General features: G+C 35.5%; 2 protein-coding genes across 2 annotated transcripts; both read left to right on the plus strand.

Annotated features, from left to right (window-relative positions):
• Positions 1-1,015: 1,015 nt before the first annotated feature.
• On the plus strand, positions 1,016-1,787 carry LOC142622818 (uncharacterized). Its single transcript, XM_075796366.1, has 2 exons — positions 1,016-1,343; positions 1,421-1,787. Exons 1-2 carry the CDS (start codon positions 1,115-1,117, stop codon positions 1,660-1,662), a joined length of 471 nt encoding a protein of 156 aa, XP_075652481.1. The 5' UTR covers positions 1,016-1,114; the 3' UTR covers positions 1,663-1,787.
• Positions 1,788-3,682: 1,895 nt separating this feature from the next.
• On the plus strand, positions 3,683-26,232 carry LOC142618337 (nibrin homolog). Its single transcript, XM_075791258.1, has 14 exons — positions 3,683-3,887; positions 4,863-4,916; positions 7,074-7,338; positions 7,603-7,688; positions 10,383-10,513; positions 16,579-16,625; positions 16,742-16,850; positions 17,247-17,333; positions 18,673-18,844; positions 20,892-21,376; positions 21,782-21,843; positions 21,944-22,046; positions 22,120-22,178; positions 25,761-26,232. The coding sequence occupies exons 1-13, from the start codon at positions 3,851-3,853 to the stop codon at positions 22,171-22,173; spliced, it is 1,692 nt and encodes a 563-aa protein (XP_075647373.1). The 5' UTR covers positions 3,683-3,850; the 3' UTR covers positions 22,174-22,178; positions 25,761-26,232.

Consider the following 26,232-nt stretch of genomic DNA (forward strand, 5'->3'; position numbering starts at 1 on the left):
AAGATACATTGATCGGATCCGCTAAGCAATTGAGCTTAGTCATTCTGTCAAACATTAAAATTTGTCACGAAAATGACTATTAACAAATGTTAAAATAAAAGATGTAATGTAAAGCACATTGTAAAATGATGTGCTAAAATTGATAAAAATAAGTTTTGGTACAATAAAACGACATTTGACCTAGCATGTCTAATGCTAATGTTGTAATTATTAAATTCAAAACTTTAATAGAATCATGAGTTTTATGAAAAATATCATAGAGCATTTTATGTATTTATCTTTTTCATTAAATTCTCTCGGCATAATTTATTCTCTTCAACGCCAAAATCTTATTTAATTTTACTACACAAAATTATCTACTAATTATCCCAAACAACCGAAGTGACTCTAAAGACATTCTATCAGTTTGTTTTTGTATTTGTTTTTAGAAGCATACACACATGCATGGGGAAAGAGATGCTTCTATCATTATTTTAAAGCATATTCCAATAAGTCCTTTTTTTTTTTAGGATTTTGAAAATATTTGACTTCAAATCCTTTTGGAGTTATCTTACTTAAACCTACTATGTGACAAATTGACAATTGTAGAAATAATCTTTATATATGTAAATTGTGTAATTTTATTTATATATAATTTTTTCAATGAATTATAAGACTTGTTTAATAATACTTATAGTAAATATACTATTATAAATCTTCACAGAAGTTTAAAAAGATAACTTCAAATTTATTTTAAGCCATATTTATTATATTTCAACATATACTTGGAACAAAGTTATTATCCAAAAAAATTATTTTAAAAAAACTGTTGAAGATCAAACATACGTGTGCTAATTAAGAAAACAAAAAGAAGGTACAAAGTTCAAACATGCAAGGAATAGTATCCGACTAATTAATTAATAATTAATTAGTCGGATAATCAATTAATAGATTAGACGAGTAATCAATAGTACAAAACAAAAGAAGACAACTTTCCAGCTTCCAACCTTTTCTTCTGCTACAGATATTAAGGAAACCTGCCCTGTTTTGTGCTTTTAGCCTCTTACGTCTTTTCGAGGAGGCCTCGGGGTCTTTTCATTGTCTCCAAACGCGCGCACGCAGAGAGAGAAAGGTCATGAAAATGGCAGAGGTGGAACAGAATAATGAAAGGAGTAAAAGGATGATAGAAGAACAGGCAAAGGAGGAGTTGGAACTACTAGAAACCCAACATCCCAACCGTTTTGAGTACCTGAAGCTTGAGCTCAAGTCCTTCATCTTTCAAATTCAATCCCAGAGCCAACTTCCACTTCCTGAGAACCACAGCTCCAGCTCCTTTTCCACATCTTCTATTGCTACCACTCAAGGTTATATATCTTTAACTTTCCATTATTTTCTTTGTAATGACTTCCTTTATATAGTTTTTTTTTTTTTTGCTAAACAGAATCAACTAGTAACAAGAAGAGGAAGGTAGGTGATTGTCTTTGTGTATCAATGGAGGATGGAAATGAATCATCCAAGAAGAAATTGCAAATGGGTACTACTAACATTATGGGAAACATGAAGGGGATCATTGATAATAGGGAGACCAAGAAGAGGGAAAGGGTCGATGAGGTTCTTGAGAGGGCTCAAGCATGTCTCCAAAAAATTCAGCACTTAAAAGCCTCTTTATTATTCTGCTGCTGATGCCTTGTGTATATTTTATGCTACAAGAGCAAATATTTTGTACTTTGTAATGAGATGCAGAGTCTACTTTAACCAGAGAAGTGTTTTGGTCTTTGGCAGGGTGAATCTATCATCTATGTGCATTCACTACATTGTTTTTGTTTTTTTACCTTGCTTTTGATTGCTTTCTGAAATTTCTTTCGTGAAAATAAAAATTGTTGAAAAAATCAAAAAAGCATCTTTACTTTTGCTGTTTTCTTTTCAAATTTTACTGATTTGAATATTGTCTTTTCCTACTTTACTTTACTAGTTGTAGGGGTAGCAATTTTATCTAATTTAGTGTGCTAAGTTTTCAACTTTTTATGCTTTTGAGCTCTTTAGATTTAAAACAGTTTTATTTTTAAGTGTTGTAACTTAAATTTCTCAATAGAATTTAACTACTCAACATGGTTGTATTCATTAATATGGCAAAATCAATTTTATCATTTCAAAAGCAATTGAATTGAATTATATGATTATTCTAAGATCACATAATAATGTGTCACACACGTGCAATAGTAGCAAAAAAGATGGGATTGTCAAAAGGCATAATAAATTAATAATTGCTGCAAAGAAGTGGCATCAAGATACCAATGTCATATAAGGCATAAAACTAGGTGATTACCAATATCATCACACAAGGGATGACTACATAAAGAGCTCACATGTTAGTATGGCTAATTTACAAAGCATATTTCCCAGTAATTTCATAAATGATCTAAATATCTAAGATTTTTACAAATTTTGCAATGTTCCCAAACTATATTTTTACATTTCTCCATAAAAATTTTCCAGTAATATTGTCCAAAATAAACAATTCTGAAACTTTCAAATATTCCAAAAAATCTATAAAATCCATAACCGAAAAATTAAATAAAAAATATTCATCTTTTCCAAACCAACAAATTATGCATTTTCCCATATACCATATTAAGGAAATGCTTTTTTCATAAATGAAGAAATATTATCAATCTAGACACACATAATACTCTTTTAGGAAAATATAAGTTCCATGGACAATGTTCCAAAATGTGAATGCCTTATGCGATAAAAATGATTATTTCTTATTTTCTAAAATTGTATTAGGTATTTACTTGCATCAAGAGTGTGTTTGACACAAGTTTTTAGCTTTTATGTATAACTTTTTAATATCTCATTTCTTCCTACTTTTCCTCACTTTTTCAAGTATAATACTTATAGCAAAAACTTAGATAAGTTGTTCCCAAACAAATATCAAGTGTCCAAAACCAAAGAGCACAACTTACATGATACTAAATTTATTACCAAAATTCTTGCAATTTAACAACACAAGCATCAAAAGCCTAAAGTAAGGGGAACACCGTTACTTGAGGTAGGTTCACATGCACCTATTTTATGTTATTGCCAATTAAATAAACACGAATAATTATTTCATTCCAGCTTCTTACATTTATTTATTTATAATACATTGAGTTATTACTGTAATATAAGCAAGTATATCCTAAATAGCTATTCAAATAAAAGAAATATATATTCCAATATGAAATACAAAGTTTGTTTCTATAATGTCCAAACATCATACTTATGCACAACTTCTTATTCTTCTTCTTTTTTATTTTATCTATTTGAATGGCGGTAGTCACTTCATAAATATAAATGCTTATAAAGTGTGGGGGGCAAGGGTCGGAGTTCAAGTCTCCAAGAGGAAGTTTCACATATATATACACTTAGATAAGACTAAAGTAGAAATTCTATTTTATATAAATTTTTTTTTATCTATTTAAATGGCATATCTATGGAAGACCATTTAAAACTAGCATCCAATTCCTTGTATATTAAATACTTAATTAATATTTTTTAGTATTTTTTATGATAACTTCTTTTATTATCTTTTTAGTATTGACGAGATTAATACTTTCCTTATTAGGTTAATTGAAATCCTTAAAAGAAAAAGAAAAGAAAAGAAAAAGTGAATGTACGGGATTGGACATTATAGAATTTAGCCGCATGAAAATTGCAAAACGGCGCCGTGGATCGGCCTTGTTGAAATTGGCCAAGTAAGTGGCAAGTGGAAGTAACTAGTAACGCGCACATCGGTTTGGCCCCCGGTCTGTATCGCTCGTGGCGCTTCTGTTCGACTAATAAAACGACAAGAGACGGAAATCAGAAAGAAGAAGAAATTTGACAAACTATGGTGTGGGCTCTCTTTCCTGTAGACCCTGTTTCAGGTAGCTTCACTTACACCTTCTTCTTCTTCTTCTTCTTCACCCAAACCCCATTTCTTCATTATTTATTTGGCAATCACTTATTTCATCAAAATTGGAAATTGAACAATCATTGTCTATTGTTTGTGATGTAGTAATCATCTCAGAATCAAAGGATTAAATTTTAACTGCACTTTTCACACTACCAATGTGGTTGTTGTTAACTTTGGCTTTTTTATTTTTTTTTATATGATTTATGTTTTCTAAACATTGTCTTTTGTTATATATAGTGTAAGAGTTCCAAGTTTGTGTGCTTTTATTTTACTTCCAATGTAAAAAATTTGGCTTGTGTATTGTTGAGTTCAAGAAACGAGTTCTGAAGGGTTTTTGGGGGGTTTTAGCAAATTCTTGGGTGGACGACAAGGTAGACCCTGTGGTGGGAATTTTTGGCTTGAGACCAATTCACTGTTTGGTTTCTGTACATATCACAGATTTGGTCTTGCATTTTAGTATATGAAAATTGAGCATGTTTGTGTTTACTCTCTTTTGGGGTCATGCTGAAGACTGATTTTAGATGTTGGAAAGGAAAATTTTTATTGTCTAAGGAATTTTGAAGATTTGGAAGGCTATTCCTTTGTGTGTGTTGTGGACTATTTGGCAAGAGAGGAATGGTAGAGATTTTGGTGGTGTTGATAGGATTAATAATGTAATTATACAAATGATGTTGCGCTTATGACAGTATTGGGAAGCATTCCCTCGTATTTTTTTATAAGATATTGTGAGCTTGATATGGTATTTCTTTGGGAGTAGTTCACTATACATAATTGCATATTGTGTATTTGGACTATCTCCAGTTTTGAATAAAAATTATTTTACTTGTATAATGTTATCATTTTCTCTGATTTGTTCTATAGCTTTGAAACATAATATTTTACGTCTGTTCTTATTTTAAGGTTCAGGCTTATGTTGATTTCTGACTAGGTCTGATGTATATGACAGGTGAAGATAAGTACTATATATTTGCAAGGGGAACTTACAAAGTAGGTCGCAAAGGTACTCTAGCACGTGCTCCTATAATTCAATTTCCTAATATCTAAATTTTTATAGTTGCACATTTATTTACACCCTGAAGGCCTGCTAATGTGATTAAAATTTTTATAATTTAGACTTCTAGGTTTTCTCTTATCTCAGCATGGTACTGCACATTGGGTAATTCTTACACCTAGGCTATCTATCATCCTTCGTGCCTTACTATTAGCCAGTGGCAGGATGCTGCTTGGGCAACTATATTTTGATGTTCTTTTTTTTTTTTTTGATTGGTTGATTTCTTTGTTCCATAATTAGTCTCATGTCTTGGAATACCTCTAAAAAGTCATCAAAGCTAACAAGCAAAAGAATGGACACTATCAATTTGTCCCCACAAATATTTCTACTTTTGGTTGAATCCTCTAGTAAATGAATGGCACTATCAATGGTGGTTTCCAAAGTAGCCAATTTGTAAAGTCTCTTGTTGTTGAACTAATGACTTGGGTTCAAATCCTACCCACACCTAAAAGAAACCAATTGGTGTCTTGGCTTAGTGATGAAGAGCAGTTATCATGGAGTGGACGCTATAGGTTTCCTGTTGTGCGTCAATATATATATATAAAATGTCACTATCAATGAAATGAAAATCAGGATTTAGCAAATCATTTTATGATAGGTAAAGGTAATTATTATCATCTTATTTTTGAATAAGTATTTTTTTTTACTATTAACAACAGATAAGTTAACATTTTATCAAGAGAAAGGAAAGTTTGAAATGGTGAGCTTCCTTAAAAGAATTACAAACGGACATTCATATTGTCCAAAAATCAACTGTAGATATACATGACAACCCTCAGTCATAATGTAATATTCAAACAGAGATCTCAGAAAACTATTCTTAGGATCCGTTTGGATACTGCTTATTTTGCTGAAAACTGAAAATACTGTAGCAAAATAATTTTTAAATGTGTGAATAGCGCTGTGGAATCCATTTTTAATGAAAGTTTTGGTGAAAAAAGAGGTTTGTGGGTCTTGTGAACAGTACACGGGACCCACTAGAAAAGACAAACGCAGACGCTGCCAATATAATCAGTACCCAAACAGGTACTTAATTTCCAAGATTGATTTCTCTTAATTTTCAAAGTCCTATGGTTTCTCTGTTTCATTTTCAAAAGCTATTTTCATAGATGCTTTCACTATCCAAATTTCCTTCCAATGAAAATTTGACTTTACAATCCCTTTTAATGCTTTTAGTATGATTGAATAGTGAAATGACTGTGTCTATTTATTGCCCAAGGCACCTTATCTTTTATGTCCTGATACATGAATTTGGGTTAAATACAACTCAAAATAATTGTTTATCAAATCCAATTCTGAATGGTGAGTGGAACTCACACAAATTGTGCTATTGTATACGCCAATGAGATCTAGCTCAATTGGCACCTGCTTCCCCTATAAGAGTGAGGTGGGGGAGTGAAGTTGTAGGTTCATGACCCACCAGGTGCATGTGAAATTTCCCAAACATGAAATCCAACATATCTGGAAAAGGAATCTCACCTTGCTTTTATCTCCTTCTAAACTCGGCAAATAAAGACACTAAAGCTCTATCAGCACACCAAATATCATACCAAAAACTCACTCTTGTTCCATCCTTAATGTGAACCTGGAAAAGGAATCTCACCTTGCTTCGATCGCTTTATAAACTCCCAAGCCATATGTTGTACGAACCGGTGTGTATTCCAACTCTCCTCATTACCATTCTTCTCTGTAAATCTCCATAACCACTTTCCCCACAAAGCATGGTTAAAACTTAAAAGCACTCAATTTCCTAATACCTAGACCTTTTGTCCATAAGTATGTACTTGCAAATTTCCAATCTACTAAATCATCAAATTTAGCCCTCGTAATGTGTGTATATATATATATATTATTCTTCTTATCTAAGGAGGTCTGGACCATGTTCAGAAAGACAGAAACCATGGTTGGGGTGGGGCTTAATGGTGTAAGCCACGTGGGGCGTGCAATGACTTTGCCAATCTTTAGATTAGCCTTGTTTGTTACTTGTGTGCATGTGCGTGTGTGTGCATGTGAAAATTTTCTCCTAGATTATGGTTATTTTACCAACTTTTGCATTGTGTTTAACTTCTGATTCTTATTTTTCAAAATTATGGTTTCTGGTTGCAGGTTGTGACGTAATTATTAACAAAGACAAAGGAGTTTCTCGGATCCATGCAGAAATAGTTGTTGATGCACTGAATTCTTTGAATCCCCTGAATAAAAGACCTTTCAACACTTTGTCTAAAGTTAGGATTAAAGATTGCTCCAAATATGGAACATTCATTAATAAGAATCTGGGGCAAAAGGAAAAAGTTCATGAACTCCCAAATAAGGAAACAACTTTAGAAGATGGGGACCTGGTTTCTTTTGGAACTGGTAATGCAACCTACAGGTAAGTAAAATGTTTTTGCTGCATTTAGCTGCTGCATGTGTGACATTTGCTGACAGCATCATGAGATGTTCAGTTTTTGAGATTTTATCTATATATATATATATATATATATATATATATATATATATATATATATAACATCCTTGTGAATCGCATGATCAGGTCTACCCGGGGAAAAAAATACAGCATTTAATATTGGTGCTATTACATAAAACTTTACACTATCATGTTCTACTTATTCCTTTGAGATTTCACTCTATACAGGTTTTGTTTCGTTCCTCTCATATTTTTTGTCTGCTCGGAGTCCTCCCAAGTGAATCAACCCCTTCAAGACAAAATTTCAGCAATTGGTTAGTGAGAGGTGCCCTTTTTAGCTGTCAAGAGATATGTACTTGCTTTATCTTGGAAATATAGCTTATTAGATTTTCATCAATAATATGTGTCTTAATTTTCGTTCAAATAAGGTCTTCCTAATATAATAATATGAGTTCTATCAACAGTGCAGAAAAGTAAAAGGCACTATCATGGAATCAAATGCTTCCATGTTTTTAGATTTACTTTTATCCATTGAATGAGTTGAATCAAATGGCGTATGGCCTCACCTTCCCTTTTTGAGTACAACTATCACCTTGTTTTGTAAGGATTATGGGGAAGTAATTGGTCCTACATATGTAACTAATCATGGTTAGAGATATAATAAACATGAAAATAAGATTCTTGAGATGCTTGATAGCTATATTTTTAGGGTCCGTTTGGTTAGAGGAGTGGAAAAGTGAGAGGATAAAAAATTAGTGGGAGGATGGAAAAGTGGGAGGATAGAAAAGATTTGGTTTTCCCTCATGTGTGTTTGGTTGGACGGATGGAAAAATGGGAGGGTGAAAAACTTTTTTGTTTGGTTGGAAAGATAAAGGGGATGATTGAAAATGAAGTTTATATAAATTGACTATTATGTCATTGTTATATAATATATAAGAAGGTGAGTGCAATAAAGTGATGGTATTTGTGTAAATTACATCATTTAGCATCTTTTTCTCCTTATTTTCCTCCCAAATTGGGAGGATAAAAAAATGAGGGCCCGGAGGGATTATTTTCCTCCCCATTTTCTGTCTCTCTTGTTTTCTCTTCTGAACCAAACGGTGAAAAATGTCATTGTCCACCTTATTTTCCTCTCCCTATTTTCCATCATCCCTGTTTTCACCCTAACCAAACATACCCTTAGTGCGTAACGGTGGTGTATCTTTTGTATACATCCTTTGTACACGGGTTGAACTTGTGCCTCTTCACTTTTAATTAATGAAATGTTTACTTTAAAAAAAGAAAAAGAAAAAGAAATTAAGACTGTAGTGAGTTGAATATTTTCAAAGTGTTAGTTTGCCATTTGCAAATTCTTTAGATTATGGCATGTTTATGACACGCAATTAAAAAAGAGTAAAAAAGAGAGAAATCTAGATCATAAATTATTTGAATTTATGAAAATTTAGGTTATAACTTCTGAAGGGGTTTAATATATATACCTCCACTATGCTCAAGAAATTCTGTTACTCATCAAAGTAGAGAGAAGACCAGACAATAACTATGAGTCTCACTGCATGATCAAATGCCTGTCTCCATGTGGTCCAAATGCTGCTGGTAAAGGAACCCTAAATGTGATACCCGGTTATACTACATTTCAAGTAATTGTACATTGATCTGGCTATCTTACATCTCTAAATTGTACAGCTGCTTGAATATTTCTTCACTACTGTGATTATTTTGGTCCATTATGAAAATTCAAATATAATTTGACATGACACAATTTATTTGGACTGCATCTGAATCGTAATCTTAATATTTTGGGGGTTATTAATAAGCTTATTATTATTTGGGAGCATTCAGACCTAAGAGTATGCATAAGAGTATTTCGTTATACTTGTCTCCCTCCCTCTCCCCCCCGGCGGAAAAAAAAAAATGGGGCTTTTGACATAATCCCTCCTATGGATGTTGGTGACCGGATGAGCTGGAAATTGAAGCATAATGGGGCTTTTGACATCCGGTCGTACTATTACAAATTAAGAAATTCTCCTTCAACTATCTTTCCTTGGAAAGCTATTTGGAGAGTTAAGGCCCCTAGGCGAGTTTCTTTTTTTGTTTGGTGTGTAGCTTGGAATAAGATCCTAACGGGAGACAATCTGAGATTGAGGAGATTGGTTTTTGTGGATTGGTGCATTATGTGCCGTCATGGTGGAGAGACGGTTGATCACCTTCTTCTTCATTGTGAGGTGGCCTATCGGTTATGGAGCTTTGTTTTTATAACTTTTGGCTTGGCTTGGGTTATGCCTAGTTCGGTTCCAGACTTGCTTTTTGGATGGTGGAATTGGTTGGGGAAGCATTCGTCTCAGATCTGGAATTTAGTCCCGTTGTGCATCCTTTGGTGTATTTGGAAGGAGCGGAACCGGAGGACTTTTGAGGATTTGGATAGCTCTAGGGATCAGTTGCTTGCTTCTTTTTGTGGAACTCTTTTTGATTGGTCTAGGGCGTGGGGACTCACGTCTAGTGATTCCCTCCCTTCTTTTCTTTGTTCCCTTCTCTTTTTGTAATTTCTCTGTTGTTTGGTTTTCTCTCTTGTTTCTCTTTGTTTTCTTTTTCTTGTATTTTTGGGTTGCTATGTGTTTTTCAGGCATAGAGTAACCTTCGTATATATATCATTCTTACTTATCAAAAAAAAAAAATTTGATGTAATAACTTAAGAAAAGAAGAAGAAGAAGAGAAATTCAATGTAATAACCTGGTTATCCTACATTTCTAATAACAATATGTAACAAATTTTCAGAAATTTTCCCATTTAGAAATGTAGGATAGCTGGGGTATCACACTTCAAAAATCTCTAAAGGCTTTATAATGGTATCATTTTTATAATCTTTTCACCCAAATATATCTGGAAACATGGTATGGTTTTGCTCAAGGCAACATCTGACTCTTGTCAAAAAATTCTTGCTCCTGCTTTCAATGTGACTTTTGATAATATTCTACAAGTGATGTATAATAAATACTCTGCTTTCATTATAGGAGCTCATATTACTCACAGCCTGGCTCAAGAGTGCACACATGTGCTTGTTGATCAACTCAGGCCAGTGAAAGAAGATGTGCTTGATGCCATTGTATCAAAAAAACCTATTGTTCTTAGTAGTTGGGTTGAGGTAAACTAACATTAAACATCTTGAATCACTTCTCTGGGATATTACTTTGTTGTTAACTTATCAAATAATTTCTTTCCAGAGTACAGTTTTGTATGCATTTTGATAACATGGTCATTTAGTTGCACATTCATTTTAACTTATCCAAAAAAAGGCAGTTGCATGCACATTTTAAGTTTTAAGAATACCTTGTGGGCATGGAATTAGATAGTTAATACACGCTTAAAACCAGAAATTTTAAGTGCAGCTTTTAGCACATGCATTTTTTTTATTAGTAAAAAAGTTTCTTTGATTAAAAGAACATCAAGTATACAGGGAGTACACTAGGTTTACTAGAAATATCGTCTTCTGGAGGGCTGTGCCACACTTTGTTATGTGGTGCATTTGGCAAGAATGGAATGTGTGATGCTTTGAGGTAAGTGAATGGTCTATACTTGAGATTAAATCCCTCCTTCATTCTTTGCTGGATTGGAGTACTGCTTTCTATTCTCTCCCCTGTTCTTCTCTTTTAGATTTAATTGAGTTTTGTAATTTGAGAGGTTGATGTACTGCTACTCAAGTGCACCTCCGGTGTACCTGGGTATTCTCTTTTTTTTTTATCAATACATTTTCGTTATCAAAAAAAGAAAAGAAAAAAGAGTTCAGCTTTTATAGTACAATGATCCATGAAATCTAAGAACTTAGAGAAAGGATATGTCCTTGAAGCCAGTATCCATTCAAACAACGTTCTGAAAAGTTGCGTCTTCAAGTCAGAACTAGTCTGTTCACACCCAAAGTTCTAGCATTTCATTCACACCACAGGCACCATTACCATATCAAACAATGTGGAACGGCCTTCCATATTGCACTGTTTCTATGTCTCCCAAATTGGTTCTTCCAACAAGATAGTAATTCTATAAATCCCCTTAGAGATTCGAAATGTAGCTCCTTCCACTTTTCCTTGGAAGGGCATTTGGAAAGTTAAAGTTCCTAAAATGGTGCTTTTTTCATGTGGACAGCAGCTCATGATCAGATTCTAACCTTGGATAACCTTATGCTTCGTGGTCGTCATTTGGCGAATCGTGGTTGTATGTGCTGTTGTAATGCGGAATTTGTGAACCACCTGTTACTTTTTTGTCCGATAGCTCATTCTTTTGGGATGTATATGCTTCGGTTGTTTGGGATTGTTTGGGTCATGCTTGGTTCAATTGTGGACTTATTATTTAGTTGGTATCATTGGCTTGGGAAGCATAGTTCTGATATTTGGAATTTGGTCCCAGGTTGTTTAATGTGGACTATTTGGATTGAACGGAATCGGCGGTTTTTTGAGGATGAGGGGAAAACGGTGGTTCAATTATTAGAGTCTTGCCAGCGGACCCTCTTTGATTGGTCTCGATGTTGGGGTTTCTCGGATTGTTCTACCCTTATGGATTTTCTTTCTTCTATTAGAATAGATTAGGGCCTGCTTAAGTCTTTTTGTTTCCTTTTTCATCTGTTCACTACCGTGAACTCTTTGTATTGTTCTCGCTTTTCGCTTATTAATAATATTCTCATCTTTACTTATCAAAAAAAAAATCCCCTTAGAGCATCCACAGCAGATGTGCCAAATGCCAAATATTTGACACATTTGGCACACCAAACACCAAAAAACCCTTTTATCAAATGTGCTAAATGTGTCAAATTTTTGCAACATGCTACAGTATTCTCACAATTTAGCATGATATGGACAAACAATGGCAAAATATATATTGTTATTTTATTCTCATTTTCTCTCTCCTCATCACAGATATCTCTCTCTCTGTCTTCTCATCTCTATCTTCTCTCTCATCTCTGTCTTCTCTATTCGTCTTCCACAGCACTCTGATCACCAAAGGCCACCACTTGACGCCGCCGATCTCACCAAAGACCACCACTCGACGCCGCCGACTATCTGTCTTCTCTATTCCGCTTCGGGTTCTTTTTTTTATTTTTCATTTTTTCTTTTTTCCGTACACATTTTTTGGCTGTGGTTTGATGGGTGGGTTGGGCAATGGGTGGGTTCGGATGGGCAGATCGGTGGTGGGTGGGTTCGGGTTGTGGGTTATGGTGGTGGGTGGGTTGAGTTTCATGGGTTGTGGGTTATGGCGGTGGGTGGGTTGAGATGGTGATGGGCGGATCAGTGGTGGTGGGTGGGTCCGTTGGTGATGGGCAAATCGGTGGTGGTGCTTATCTCTGTTCTGATTTGTTTTTGTTTTTGTTTTTCTGTTTTGGTGGTTGTGATTTGATGGTGGATTTGGCAGCGGTTGTGGGTTGATTTTGGTGGTTGTGGTGTTTTTTTTTTGGTGATTGTGGCCGCAACAATTTTTCTGGTTGTTGTTGTAGTTGCTGTTGTTGTTGGTGTTGTTGATGATGATGATGGGGGAGGAATTTAATATATTATTTTAATGTGTTGTAAATATTATTTTAATGTATAGAATTGAAGAATAAAACATCTGATAAATGGGATGTTGTAAAATGATGTGGTAAAATAATAAAGTAGGCTTTTGGTGTATCAAAATAACATTTTTTTTGCAACATCTGCTACGGATGCTCTTAGGCATGACCAATTGAACCCCAAATAGAGCAAAAATCATATCCCATAGATCTCTAGCAACAGGACAATTTGGTAGCAAATGTTTCATTGTCTCCTTGCGTTCCTTGCACATACAACACCAGCTAACCACATTTATATTCCTCTTCTGCAAGTTCTTAGCAGTTAAGATCCTCCCCAAAGATGCAATCCAAATAAAGAAAGCCACTCTAGTCAGAAATTTTAGCTTCCAGATACCTTTCTGAGGAAATTTTGCAACTCCAGTAGGGACTAAGGCTTTGTAATAAGAACTCACCTTGAATCCCCTCTTATCAGAAAACCTCCAACATAACTTCTCTTCCCCATTACTTCGCACTGTTACCTAATAGAGTACTTCCACAAAAGTCAAAGTGGACTCCAACTCCCAGTCCTATATCCTCACAAAATTCACTGCCCAATGAATTGAGTCATTGCGAATTTGCATATAATCTGCCATTGAAGCATCCTTATCCTTTGCTATACAAAATAGCTCAAGGAAAGAATCCTTTAAGCTTTAAGGGAGTTTCACGACACCATGCATCACTCCAAAAACTAAATCTGGTACCATCTCCCACTTCAAAAAATATAAACCTTGAAAACATTCTTCTCTTTTGATAGGTAGTTACACACGCACCCAACGGGTCTTGAACCCATGACCTTACCCTCCATTTAATTACTATGGGAGAAGGAAGTTCCAGTTAATCTATAGCTCATTGGCGAAATAAACCTTGAAAACTTTTCCCAACTCCTCCTTATATTTTTCCAAAGGTTCACCCCCATATGTCCCAGTAATCATTGAGTTAGTCCTGCTGCCCTTGAAAGAGCCATACTTGCTCACAACTACCCACACCTAAGGTAGGCATCGAACCATGGTATCCTCACATTAAACCAAGTCCGTGAATATGGAATCTCTTTCCTTTGAAGTTTTTGGGTATATTCTATTAATAGGTTGGGTTTGTTGGGTTATGGATCCGAATTGCCATCCCATTTTGTAAGGGGCCTAATGGGCCATTAACTACTCCTTACCCTTTATCTTTAACCTATTCACCATTGGGGGCCTCCATACCCATTTGGGATTTGGATGTGGCCCACCCGCTTTATTATTTTGGTCAACACTCACCATACCCACAGCAGGGGTGGCCTGGTTGCTTGTGGGCCTAGTTTCCTTCTTTTTGTTGATACTAGCCCACTGACCATTTGACCCATATACCAACTTAATATTTAGGCTAAGATGCAAATTGCACCCTCTAAGTTTGATTAAAATTCATTTCAAGCCTTTAACTTTACTTTAGTTCAATTGAGTCTTCTAAGTTTCAAATTTATTCAATTAAGGTATTCCATCCAATTTTGTTAAAAAATTGCCATTAAGAAAAATAATTTTCTCACATTCAAAAAATCTATAAAATTAATAAAAATACTCTATAGATTTTTTATGTGAGAATTATTTTTTTCAAAAAATCATTTTTCCTTAGCTAATTGCGTACTTAACAACAAATTTTTAACGGAATTGGATGAAAGGCTTGAATTGAATAAATTTGAAATATAGGGGACTCAATTGAACTAAAGTAAACTTAGAGGTTTGAAATGAATTTCAATCAAACTTAGAGGGAGCAATTTACATTTTAGCCTAATATTTAAATTCAAATCCACCTCTTCAAATCACAGCCAGGAAGCATGCTCCTACAAGATTGGAGGTGAGTGGGACTCATTGCCCTTCTCTGGTTGATTTTCTTCTTGCGGTGAGAGATTTGTTGCTATTGGGTATGTCCAGTTTGAGTTTCCTATAGGATTGGATGGCGATTCTCAGTGCCCTTCTCCCTTGAAAATGGCACCCTTTTCGCTTCTCAAAAAGTGGAAAATTTCACTCAACTTGATGTTGTAGCAACCGTACATGGTTGATAATTTCATCCAGAACCAATATCAAAAAGAAACATTGCGAGGCATCTTAGGCCCCCATATACTTCTCCACAGGAATTCCTTTAACAACAAAGTACAGAACCTATTCAGAAAGGGGTTGTTTTGTTAGTCCAACCTAATTGCAGCATTTCTTCGCCATTGTTCATAGACATCAACCAACCTCCTCATTTATTCCATGGTTTTCTAAGTTGAATAGGTGTCCTCATACTTTTGATCTTTGGAGGACCATCCGGATGTGTTGGGAAGGTTTTAGTAGATACATTCAGTTTGAGGCTGGTTTGGGAAATCAAGTGCAATTTTGGCATGATTGTTGGTGTGGGGACCAAACTCTTAGAGAGGATTTCCCAATCTTGTTTGAGATTGCTACTGATCGGGAGGCCTTAGTGGAGTTTAACCTGGTGAGGCAGTAGGGAGGGGAAAGGAGTTGGGATGTGAGGTTCCAACGTGATTTGAATGATTGGGAAATGGAATTAGTGGCAGCCTTCCTTCATACAGTCTCACATTCCTCCTATTGAGGGTGGGGACCGGGTGAGGTGGAAGTTGAAGAAGACTAGGGAGTTTGACATTTTGGTCTTTTTATAGTGTGTGGAGAGGGCATTCAATTGTCACCTTCCCTTGGAAAGGGATTTGGGGGGTCAAAGTCTTTTGGCGAGTTTCCTTTTATTGTTTGGACAGCGGCGTGGGGGAAAATACTTGTTGGAGATAACTTGAGGAGGAGAGGTTATTCCCTTGTGGATCGGCCTTGCATGTGGTGGTGTTATTGGGAATTGGTGGACCATCTTTTGATCCACTGTGAGGGGGCCTATCATTGGTGGAGCTTTGTTTTTGATCATTTAGGGTTGCTTGGGTTCTTCCTGAGAGAGTACTCAATCATTTGATGGGATGGTGGAATTGGTTGGGGAAACAGTCGTCTAACATTTGGAATTTGGCACCTTTGTGTTTGATGTGGTGTATTTGGAGGGAACAGAAAAATTGTAGGTTTGAGGATGTCGAAAACTTGGGGCTTCAGATTTTTGCCTTTTTTGTAGGCATCTTATTTGATTGGTCTTAGGCTTGGGAACTCATGTCTAGTGATTCCCTCGTGATGTTTATAGATTCCCTTTTAGCTTGTACATAGTTTTGTGTTTTCTTTGTACTTTGATGACATTTTTGTGCCCTTTTTGCACGGAGTAGTCTTTTTTTTGTGGCTCTTGTAAGGCTTCACCCTTTTTCCTTCAATAAAATTGTTATTACTTGCTGATTTATATGACAATGCATTCAGGCTTTTTAATCATTACATACATATAGAATGTATTTAATATTTAAATCTGGAACCGAGTAATTTTCTTGAGGGCCATTGCTGCTTGAGCCATATGTGGGGGAACTCGCATGTGTGGTTCTTGGAGGGTGGCCAGATGTGGAGGTGGGAGAAGCTAGTAGGAGCCATCCTATTCCAATAGCATATTTTGGAACTCATGTCTAGAACCCACTAGCATGCTGTCTTTTCTCCCCGTTTTTAAAATTTTTAAATATTTGTTGGCACTAAAATGCTTTTCTACACATATACTCAACTTCTGAAACATAACTGATTGTGTATCTTATTTAGTTTGTTGCAGAAAAGAACATTCGCACTGAAATTCCTAGCTGCAGTTCGTAAGTATTTCTTAAGATCTTACTTCTTGTTGGATTAGTTTTTTATTCGATGATGTTTCTGGGGAACTAGCTTGGTTTAACTGATTTTTTTTGTTTTTTTTCCTCAATAATATCAGCTATGCTCCAATGTTGACAGTAGAAGGAGAATCAATCAAAGTTGCAGACCCTAAATCTCGTGAAAACTGTTTGGAAGGATATACTTTTTTATTGGAAGAGACAAACATGGTTATATTTTGAGTCCTTTAATCTCTTTGAAATGCTAATCTCTCTCTCGCTCACAACACATACACACACACACACAAGCAATGATATCATTAATGATTCTGTTGCAAAAAAAAAATTTTGTGATACTTTCATTATATGTCTCCTGAGAAATTTATTAGACATTTGCATTTACACATGCATGTGAACACAGAATATGGGTGTGTGATGTGTGTTTGTTATGGAATCAGAGGATTATATCATGATACTAAAAGCCTTTTTTTTTTTTTTTGCAATATGTAATGGATAGTTCTGTTTATTTTCCTATAGTATATTTTATTCATATTTAAGGGCATGCTCATTGCTGAGAATATTTGGAAATTTCTCTGGTGTTTGATACCTGTTTTTGTTCATGTACAGTACAAGTTCAGGGATCGGTTGCAGTCCTTATTGGAAGTGGGTGGTGCAAAGATTGTTTCTGTATCAGGCTTTTGTTCAAGTAGCCAAGTATGCAATTCATGCTCTTTATATACATGTGTGTGTGTGTCTTTTTTTTTTCCCCCCTTTAATGTTTAGAAATTTGTAAGTAGTTGCAGTAAAATTTACTACAAATTATAGGTTCTGTCTTTCTTATTATTTTTTAGAAATTTTTGCTTTTCTATGTATTTTATATGATTAGTTGTGACATCCCTCCACTGTTTTCCTAATTTTCATTCTTAATTTCCACATTCTTATCACATGATCACAAGAAAGTTGAAAGAAAATAAGCATGTGAATTTTAAGATTAATTATGATGGAAGTTGGAGAAAGTATAACGGCATGAGGACATTGTAACTGATATCATAGTTTAGGGGATTGATTGTTCAAATTTTTAGGTTGTTAAGGATATTACAACTGACCTTATGGTTTATGGTGGGAAAATGCAATCTACTTGTAATTATTGTATTTACCTAATACATGATGTTTCTATATTGAACCCTTCTTTTCAACTGGTTACTTTGAAAGTAAGAAAGAAAAAACAAATGGCACAAGATTTCCCTTTTTATTTTGAAGGAACACTATAGTATATGTATATTTTCCCTTATCTTTCCTTTCTTCATTCCTTTTTCTGGTAACTTCCTTTCTCTTTTTTGGTATTTTTAAATGATTGGCTTGTAAAGAGCTTAAAAATTGTAATGTGGGATATCATTCCTAACTTTTGGCATTTTCTATTGTGCAGTCATCGTCTTGGTTACTTCTTTTATTGTTTATTTTTGGTGGAGGGTATGGAGGGGAGAAGAAAAGAAGAAAGGAATTTTTTTTGGGTTGGGGGTGGGGGGTTGGTTGGGTTTGAAACTATATTAAGCTTTGGTAGAGGTGATGGAGTCATGAAGGAAAGGTTATGTTGCTGTAATTGGAGTAATTTTGTTTTTGGTAGTATAAAGTTTTCCTTATGTGGGGTTGACGTGCAAGTTGGATTGAAAAAAGTCTTTTATTTTTTTGAAGGGTAAATCATCAGGAGTCTATGGTCAAAACAATTTTTAATGTGGGTCCTTAGTTTAAGAGTCAGGTGTGTTTTGTCCAGGGGCAGGTATAAAAAATTTCATTAAATTTTTGCATGGAATATTATTTTTAGGGTTATTTTTATAATTGAATTTTTAAGTATTAAGAGATTGCTCTATTGAGTGGATGAAATTTTCCAACTGTTTTTTTATCCATGTTTGATTTTCTGTACTTTTAGGCCTTGAGGTTCTCATCCTGTATACTTGGATGACCTGATTGACATTTGTTATTTTTTCCTGATTATTATAGTGTGTATGTTCTCGCAGCATATGTTCTAAAATTTTAAGTGAATAATTTATTGTAGGACTTGGAATATGGAGATAATAATCGTATGGTTTGTGTTATCCCTGGAGGATCAACAGAGCAGTCTGATCGACTCAAAAAACTCAGTTCGTTCTCGCGAGTAAATGAGATGGATTTAATACGTGCTGTTTTAACTGGATGGCTGGATCAATCCTTTTTGATATCAGCATGCAGTAAGTACTTGTATATATGCAGAATAGGTGTTCCTTGCTTTTTAATCACTTTAAATAATGATGTGCACATAATTATTTGTACTTTTACAGGTAAACAATCTTTCTATGTACTTACCATGTCCAGCAGCTAGTTAAGTTGCATTTTATTTTTCCACTAACGAACATATCAAGTTTTGCAATTCTGGTTATAATTAAGGAAAATCCAATAATACTTGATTCATTCTCCAATTTCTTCTTCTTTTTCTTTCTCCTTTTTTTTCCCTTGTTCTTTTTTCCTTTTCTCTGTGTTTCTATTACACCAGTGTTAATGCAAGCAAGTTTAAGCTTTGCTTTAGTGAATTCACCTTATGCCATCTTTCTCACTAAACTCATTAAACTTGTAAGAAAACTAGATGAGGTGTTTTGTTAGTCTGTTAGATTATAGTAATTTATTTTATCTCCTTCATGTTGGGTTAACAAATGATTGACATTCAATTTTGAATTATAAATTAGAATTTGTACCATCTGGTTTCTTATTAGGGAAAAGTTAACAGATGCCACAAAGGCATTGGTTTAGGAAGTATCTTTGGAAATTTTTTATGAGAAAAGAAAAAAGCAGTTGACTTTTTTGACAGCTTTTTATATTTCCCATAAAAGTGGTATTAAAACTTTCCTAAAATGGTTTATTAATAAATGCCTAAGGGCACCTAATAACAAGATCCTTCTTATTATTCCAAATACTGCCATTTGCCAGTAAAGCACTGATAAAGAAAGTTTTCTGAAACCTATGCCTGAGCATGAGCAGAAAGGAAACATATGTTTTTTTTTTTTTTTTTTAAATTTTTAATTTTAAATTTTTTTTTTATAAATAAAATTTACTGACTTAAAAAAAAGATTAGTAACCACCAAGTGCATCCAAAATCAAATAAAAGTACAAAAATCAAGAAAATCCAGCAAAATTGAGAAAGAATGACCACTTCAGGTAGCCATCCAATCATACAGAGTACATAGAAAAATCAGCTTCACATCTACATGGGTCGTTCAAGGCCTTTGAAGGTTCGGTTATTTCGTTCCTTCCATATAATCCACATGATGCACAGAGAGATTGCATTCCTGAGTGGTTCGGTTATTCCGTTCTTTCCATATAATCCACATGATGCATAGAGGGATTGCATTCCAAATAACTCCATGTTTCCTAGCATACTGTCCCTTCCAACATCAATGACCCTTTATGCTTGACACACTGCACCCCAAATAAGCAAAATGCTACTATATTCTGCAACACCAATCCACTATGATAATTCTTCTTGCTTAATCAACAGACTCCCTATCTTGCTTACACATGCAACACCAATCCACTATGATAATTCTTCTTCTTCATCGAAAGTTTTTTGATAGTAATAATCTTCCCTAGGGAAGCTGTCCAAATTCTGCATTATCTTACCTTCTACCTGAGCTTCTACTCTGCACATTTCTGTACAACAGCAGGATTTCTCTTCTTTGTGCACTGATTCTCTCCTGACAGTAGAAAAACTTCTTTTTCAGTGTTTTTTGTTTTGTTTTCCTGAAGTGAGTAAAACTTTCTACTTTCGTCTCTTACATTTTCTTTGGAAAACCAGATTCCCCCGCCGCCCCCCCCCCCCCCTTTTCTTAATTTCTGTAGCAGACGCTTGCCCTAGCTTTTATCTTGCATTTTCCACTCTTTTGCTGGAAGTAGAAGTCTCTATTTATAAAAAGCAAGCTGATGAGCTTCATTGGCAAATAGGAATCAACTTCCCCTTTCTTCGAAGAGATTTCTTCCAGAATTCTGATGATCTTATCTCATATCTTAGTTGAATTCTTGTAGGAACCAAATTTGTTTAAAGATAGGACACATGCCCTTACTTGATAGGTCCAAGAATCCTTCCTAGAAATTAGCATTTTGCCGTATCTTTCCCTTTTTCTTTTATTTATGGCTGTTTTTACCTCTCCTGGAAAGAAATTTGTACCTAATCTTTTAGATTACAATCAAATTGTGTATTTCTTTCTTACACCAAAGTAATGTAGTTCAATATTTATCATTTTGCAGTACTTGTTTCATCTTCATGCTCCACAGACGAAACGGTGGTAGCAGATTCTGATTTAGAGGTGGAAACGGCCACATCAAAACAGGAAAATGTCACAGTCTGCACTGATGAAGCCATTAAAGTTGTGAGCAAAGCTGAAACATCCATGGCTTCTGAAGAAGCCATTAAATTTGTGAGCAAAGATGAAGTCATTAAAGTTGTGAGCAAAGCTGAAACATCCATGGCTTCTGAAGAAGCCGTTAAATTTGTGAGCGAAACTGAAACAGTCATGGATCATGCTGCCATCAAATCAAAGGATATCTGTGGTACAAGCTACAGAGACGTTAGTTGTGGTATTACAGTCAAAATAGATAAGGTTGATGAGTCTGAATGCGGAAATTCAGATATACTTTTCAGCCAAGATTTAGTTGTGCGAGAGACAAACATACCTTCTCGCTTCAGTACAACCACCAACAATGGAGTTCTAAATTTCAAACACTTCAGAAAGGTGATGACCTCAGTATTCTTATTCCTGCCGCTACCATGCAACGGAGTTACACATTAGAATAATCACTTTTGGCTTTTTGGAGGAAATATCCATTTGTCCTGTTCTCTTGATTTAGGCATGTGGCATTTGGAAAATAATTTGTTAACTCTGAAATTGTCTAGTGCTTAATCAATCTGATTAATAACTCAGTTGATTAAACTTGAAATTTTAGGCTAGGAATTCATGTTGAAAAATGTAATTGGCCATACCCTGAAATGCATCAAATTTCTTGTTGTATTTCTACAAGTGTATATATAAGTAATTGTTTTTTGCTACAGTAGTTGAGAGGACCTTACCCAGGCTCGAACAGTCAAAACTGAGCTTATAAAATGACTAATTTTTTTTTTTTTTGGAATGCAATGGCAGACAAATACTCAATCTGGGAATAGCTTCAACAATCTAATTCCATTTTCGAAGCACCCATATAAGTAAGATTTATGTCTCTAAGCTTATTCTGATTTCTGTGCGGTATTTAAATTAATGTATGAGCATAACGTATCCATTTAACTTTTTGTTCCTTGATGATAGAGATTCCGATGATGGGAATGAGGAAATGGTTGAGTCTGTAAAAGAAGAGAAAAAGCGAAAGCAAATGGAAGCTATTGCAGAGGACCTATTTAACAACGAGAAGGTGAGAAATGCTTAATATTCTAGCTGAACTGAATTGGGGACATGCCTTAGAACTCTCTCTTTAAATTATGTAGGGAAGGAAGCGTGGTGTAGCTGGTTCTCTTCGTGGGCTTCTTACTCGTGGTTAGCGAAGGTAAACTTCTCTTGATGGCCATATATTATGTTGGGTTAAATTGTAAAACATCGTAGTTGCAAATTTTGTTAAACTACGGCCTCCAAGTGATCTAAATTGGCTTGAAGTTATACCACTAAATAACTTTACAGTTGCTAATTGTAAGGTAAGTTTCTGACCAAGAGTGCGAAACGGCACTTTGGTACAGACTGATTGTGCATAACTGCACTTTGGGTTTTGTCCAAGAATGCCGATCAATCCTTCTCCTTGCCTCCACATGTGCACAGAAACCTCGGAGAGTCACAAACAAGTATTTGCAGCTTGGGATTTAAATTGGATCTTAGAGTAGAGTTAATTCTTGTAATAAAGTGAAAGAGTCAAAGCATTTACATGTTGGTTGTTAGTAGGATAAGGACCATAACGTACAGTTATAATTTCAGCGTGTTAGACACATTAAACACATGTTGAATTCCTATTATACACATGCTAAAGTTTTTTAAGCACATGGGAAATAGAGGACCAACCCGATGGAGCCATGTGAGCCAAAGAGATGGTGGTTATGGTTCTATAAATAGTCAATTGTAATCTCTTTTCTGCTCGTTGAATGAAACTACCAAATTGTCTTGCTTAGACTTGATTGTCTTGCAGGAAGAGACTCTCGAGAAGAAGTCTCAACTGGAGGTGACTCTCTTGAAGAAGTCACACCTTACATCCTATCATTTCTCATATCATCTCATTCTCTATTCCATTTCTATTGCCTGCACCAAAACCCTAGTTGCATCACTATACATCCTAAAACATTTTCCCTTCAAGAAACCAAATCAAACATTCTATACACTTGCTGCCCTAACCTTGCCTGACCATACACTTGCCTAAACAGCTCATTCTGTCTTGAAATCTTCTTACATTTACACTTTGCATTCAACCATTATTCCGCCTAAAGATCCAAGAAACTCTTTTTTTTTTTTATAGGTAATCATAGAAGTAATATTAATAGAAAAAGTAGTACAGGATGTTCATGATGATGAACAGAAAGATACAAAGAAAGAAAAACTAAGAGAAGGAAACTCTAAGGGAAAACATAAACTCTGAAAGAGACGAAGAATCCGTAAAACCTCAACAACGAGTAGTGGAGAGAAAGATTATGGGGTGTTGAAGTGTGACCCTCTGTCTTCATGGGAACCCAATGAAATCAGAGATTTGGCGCTGGTTCAGAATTCTGCAGAAGGACCTCAAGTTACAGAGTCAGGGACACCTTCTAATTGGGTGTCCCAGCTGATGAAAAATTTCTGTAACATGGTGGAGTTCCCTATTGTGAAACATGAGGATCAATGTCTGGCTTTGTTTCGCCTTTTGGAGCAGGAGTGTCTTAAGGTGGTTGTTGAGGGGGAGCCCAAGCAACCAGCAAACTCAGGGTCACGAGGACTCAGGGAACTTAAGGGGCTTATCTCTAATGTTAACTACGATGGGGTATCTTCTAGGAGCAAGAGCAGAGTCTCTTTGACTGCTGCAGGGGTTGTTGGTAGTTGTAAATGAATTTACGTCTACTCTCTTGGAACGTAAGGGGGCTTAACAATCCCCAGAAGAGAGAGGTTTGTAAGAATCTCCTAAAGGAATGGAAGTGTGATATTGTATGTCTTCAAGAAACTAAAGTATCTTCTACTAATGCTGCCTTTGTTCGAAGTTTGTGGGGAAGTCCTTTCATTGATTGGGCTGTTTTGGATGCTGTGCAGACTTCTGGTGGGATTTTGTTGATTTGGGATAAGAGGGTTTTTGAGAAATTGGATGTAATTGCTGGTCAGTTTTCTATCAGTGTCTTATTGAGAGGTGTGGTGGATGACTTTGTTTGGGCTTGTACAGGTGTGTATGGTCCTTATGAGGATGGGCAGCGTGTTACCTTGTGGGAGGAGTTGTCACAGTTGCGTGTCAGATGGCCCATGGCATGGTGCTTAGTAGGTGATTTCAATATCATTAGGTTCCCAAGTGAAAGACTTGGCTGTGAGTCGTTTTGCCCTGCTATGTTTGCATTTTCGGACTTTATAGAGAGGAATTCCTTAGTTGACTTACCTCTAGAGGGTGCTTCCTTCACTTGGTTCAGAGATTCTGGCCTTCCCTCTATGTCTAGAATTGATAGGGTTTTGGTTTCCCTAGACTGGGTGGATCATTTCGAGAATGTTTCTCAAAGGGTGCTTCCTCGGGTTATTTCTGACCATTGCCCTTTTTTGTTGGAAGCTGGTGCTGTTCGTAGGGGTTGTAGTGCTTTTAAATTTGAAAACATGTGGTTGAAAGTTGAGGGTTTTGTTGATAGAGTGCAGCAATGGTGGAACGGGTATAGTTTTGTGGGTTTACCAAGTTTTATCTTGGCTCAAAAATTGAAGGCTTTGAAAGCAGATTTAAAAAAGTGGAACAAGGAGGAGTTTGGTGACTTTGCACTCAAAAAAAAAAAATTGTTGACTGAATTGAGGGGTCTTGATGTTAGAGAGGAGCTGCAAGATCTCTCGAATGAGGATCATCTTTATCGTATTCAACTCAAAGCTGACATAGAACAGTTGGCTTCTCTTGAGGAAATTTCCTGGAGACAAAAATCTCGTGCTTTGTATGTGAAGGAGGGGGACAAGAATACTCGCTTCTTTCATTTCTATTCAAGATTCTACAAGAGTTCCCTTAAGAACACTCAACCCATTATTGTGTTCTCAACACTAATTTACTGTTAGATCACATGTTCTCTCCATGCACACTGAACTTCATATCAATTGAATGCTAAAATTTTGAACAATTCACAGAAGAGATAGCTTTTAATCTCCAATCATTGTAATATTTGACGAGTACGATACATATAATCCAACTCTGTGTTTGAGAAAATATTTAGGCAATTAAAAGATTTTGGGGGTGTTATATTAACCAAAAGTTGCACCAGGTGTATATATAAGTACACTACACCCAACATGTACACAATAGCCAAATAAACACATCTGGTAGGCTTCCTTTTGCCACTGGAAAACCCTTCCCTTTGACAATTTGAACCTTGGACCTCGCTTTGTAAGAGTGAGAGGAATCATTAGGCAACAAAATCTGGTTAGATTGAATAAATCGTGTAGTTTATAAATTGTTAAGCTGTTTTAGGTAGTTTGTGTTCTAAAAGATGATCAGGGAAATGATGTTGGAAACTTGGATCCAGAGAAAGGGTAGCTTGACTAGCTTCACTAATTTTTGTTGACTGAAATTCTGTCTTCGGTCTGATCAACTATGGATTTCACCCTGAAATTTGCAACTTCTTCATGTAGCACCATTACGTGTCAAGCTTCTGAACATAAAGTAGCTATCAGTCAGGAACCTTCACTCTACATTGTACTATCCATCCTAGGAAATCTAGGGTGGACAGGTATATGTGATATAACAGTGGCTCACAATGTGCTTATCAGTATGTCTGCAGCTCACAAGTCGCAATGTGCTTATTTATCAGCATATGCATTAAATATGCGCATTACAACTGATACTATAACTGAACTTTGGGTGAGCCAAGAATTCTTCTGTGGCTAAGAGCAATTTACAGACCTTTCGGTTGAAACTGATTCATTGGATTACTTTGTATGCATCTTGCAGTTGCATCGCTGGGTAGGTCAATCTTCAATTGCTGCTTTTATCATGATCTGCTTTAGCCATGAGAAGGCAAGTTCTCTGGCTTATGGCTCAGCTGATTACCACCATTGTCTCTTTTGTCATCAGTGTGCAATCTGTGGCTTATCAATCAGCTAAGCATGTGCCTGTTGGTGATCCATTTTCCCTTGTTTTCCTTTATCCTCCATTCTTAATTTTTCCTTTTTCTTTTTTAACATTTATATTTCTCTCTCTTTTCAGTAAACTGATGCTCTTGCGGTTATCTTGGCCTGTTACTAATATGCTCTGGCAAAAAAAAAAAAAAAAAACCTCTAATATGCTCTGTACTTGGTATTGATATAATTGTCTGAACAAAGTTTGCCACTTACAAATTTGTAAGTTATCACATATCTCTTCTCAAGGATTATCATGCTGTAAATCATAAATGTCATTTCTTCCTTACTGTTGAATTGACGAT

This window comes from Castanea sativa, chromosome 1 (genome assembly GCF_040712315.1).
Source record: "Castanea sativa cultivar Marrone di Chiusa Pesio chromosome 1, ASM4071231v1".
NCBI lineage: Eukaryota > Viridiplantae > Streptophyta > Magnoliopsida > Fagales > Fagaceae > Castanea > Castanea sativa.

Bases quoted from the DNA above. Each gene is read 5' to 3' on its own strand.
- LOC142622818 (XM_075796366.1), top strand. From the start codon at position 1,115: ATGAAAATGGCAGAGGTGGAACAGAATAATGAAAGGAGTAAAAGGATG. The intron at 1,344-1,420 runs GTTATATATCTT...TTTGCTAAACAG, and splicing joins TTCTATTGCTACCACTCAAG to AATCAACTAGTAACAAGAAG.
- LOC142618337 (XM_075791258.1), top strand. From the start codon at position 3,851: ATGGTGTGGGCTCTCTTTCCTGTAGACCCTGTTTCAG. The intron at 3,888-4,862 runs GTAGCTTCACTT...TGTATATGACAG, and splicing joins TCCTGTAGACCCTGTTTCAG to GTGAAGATAAGTACTATATA. The intron at 16,851-17,246 runs GTTATATTTTGA...GTTCATGTACAG, and splicing joins TATTGGAAGAGACAAACATG to TACAAGTTCAGGGATCGGTT.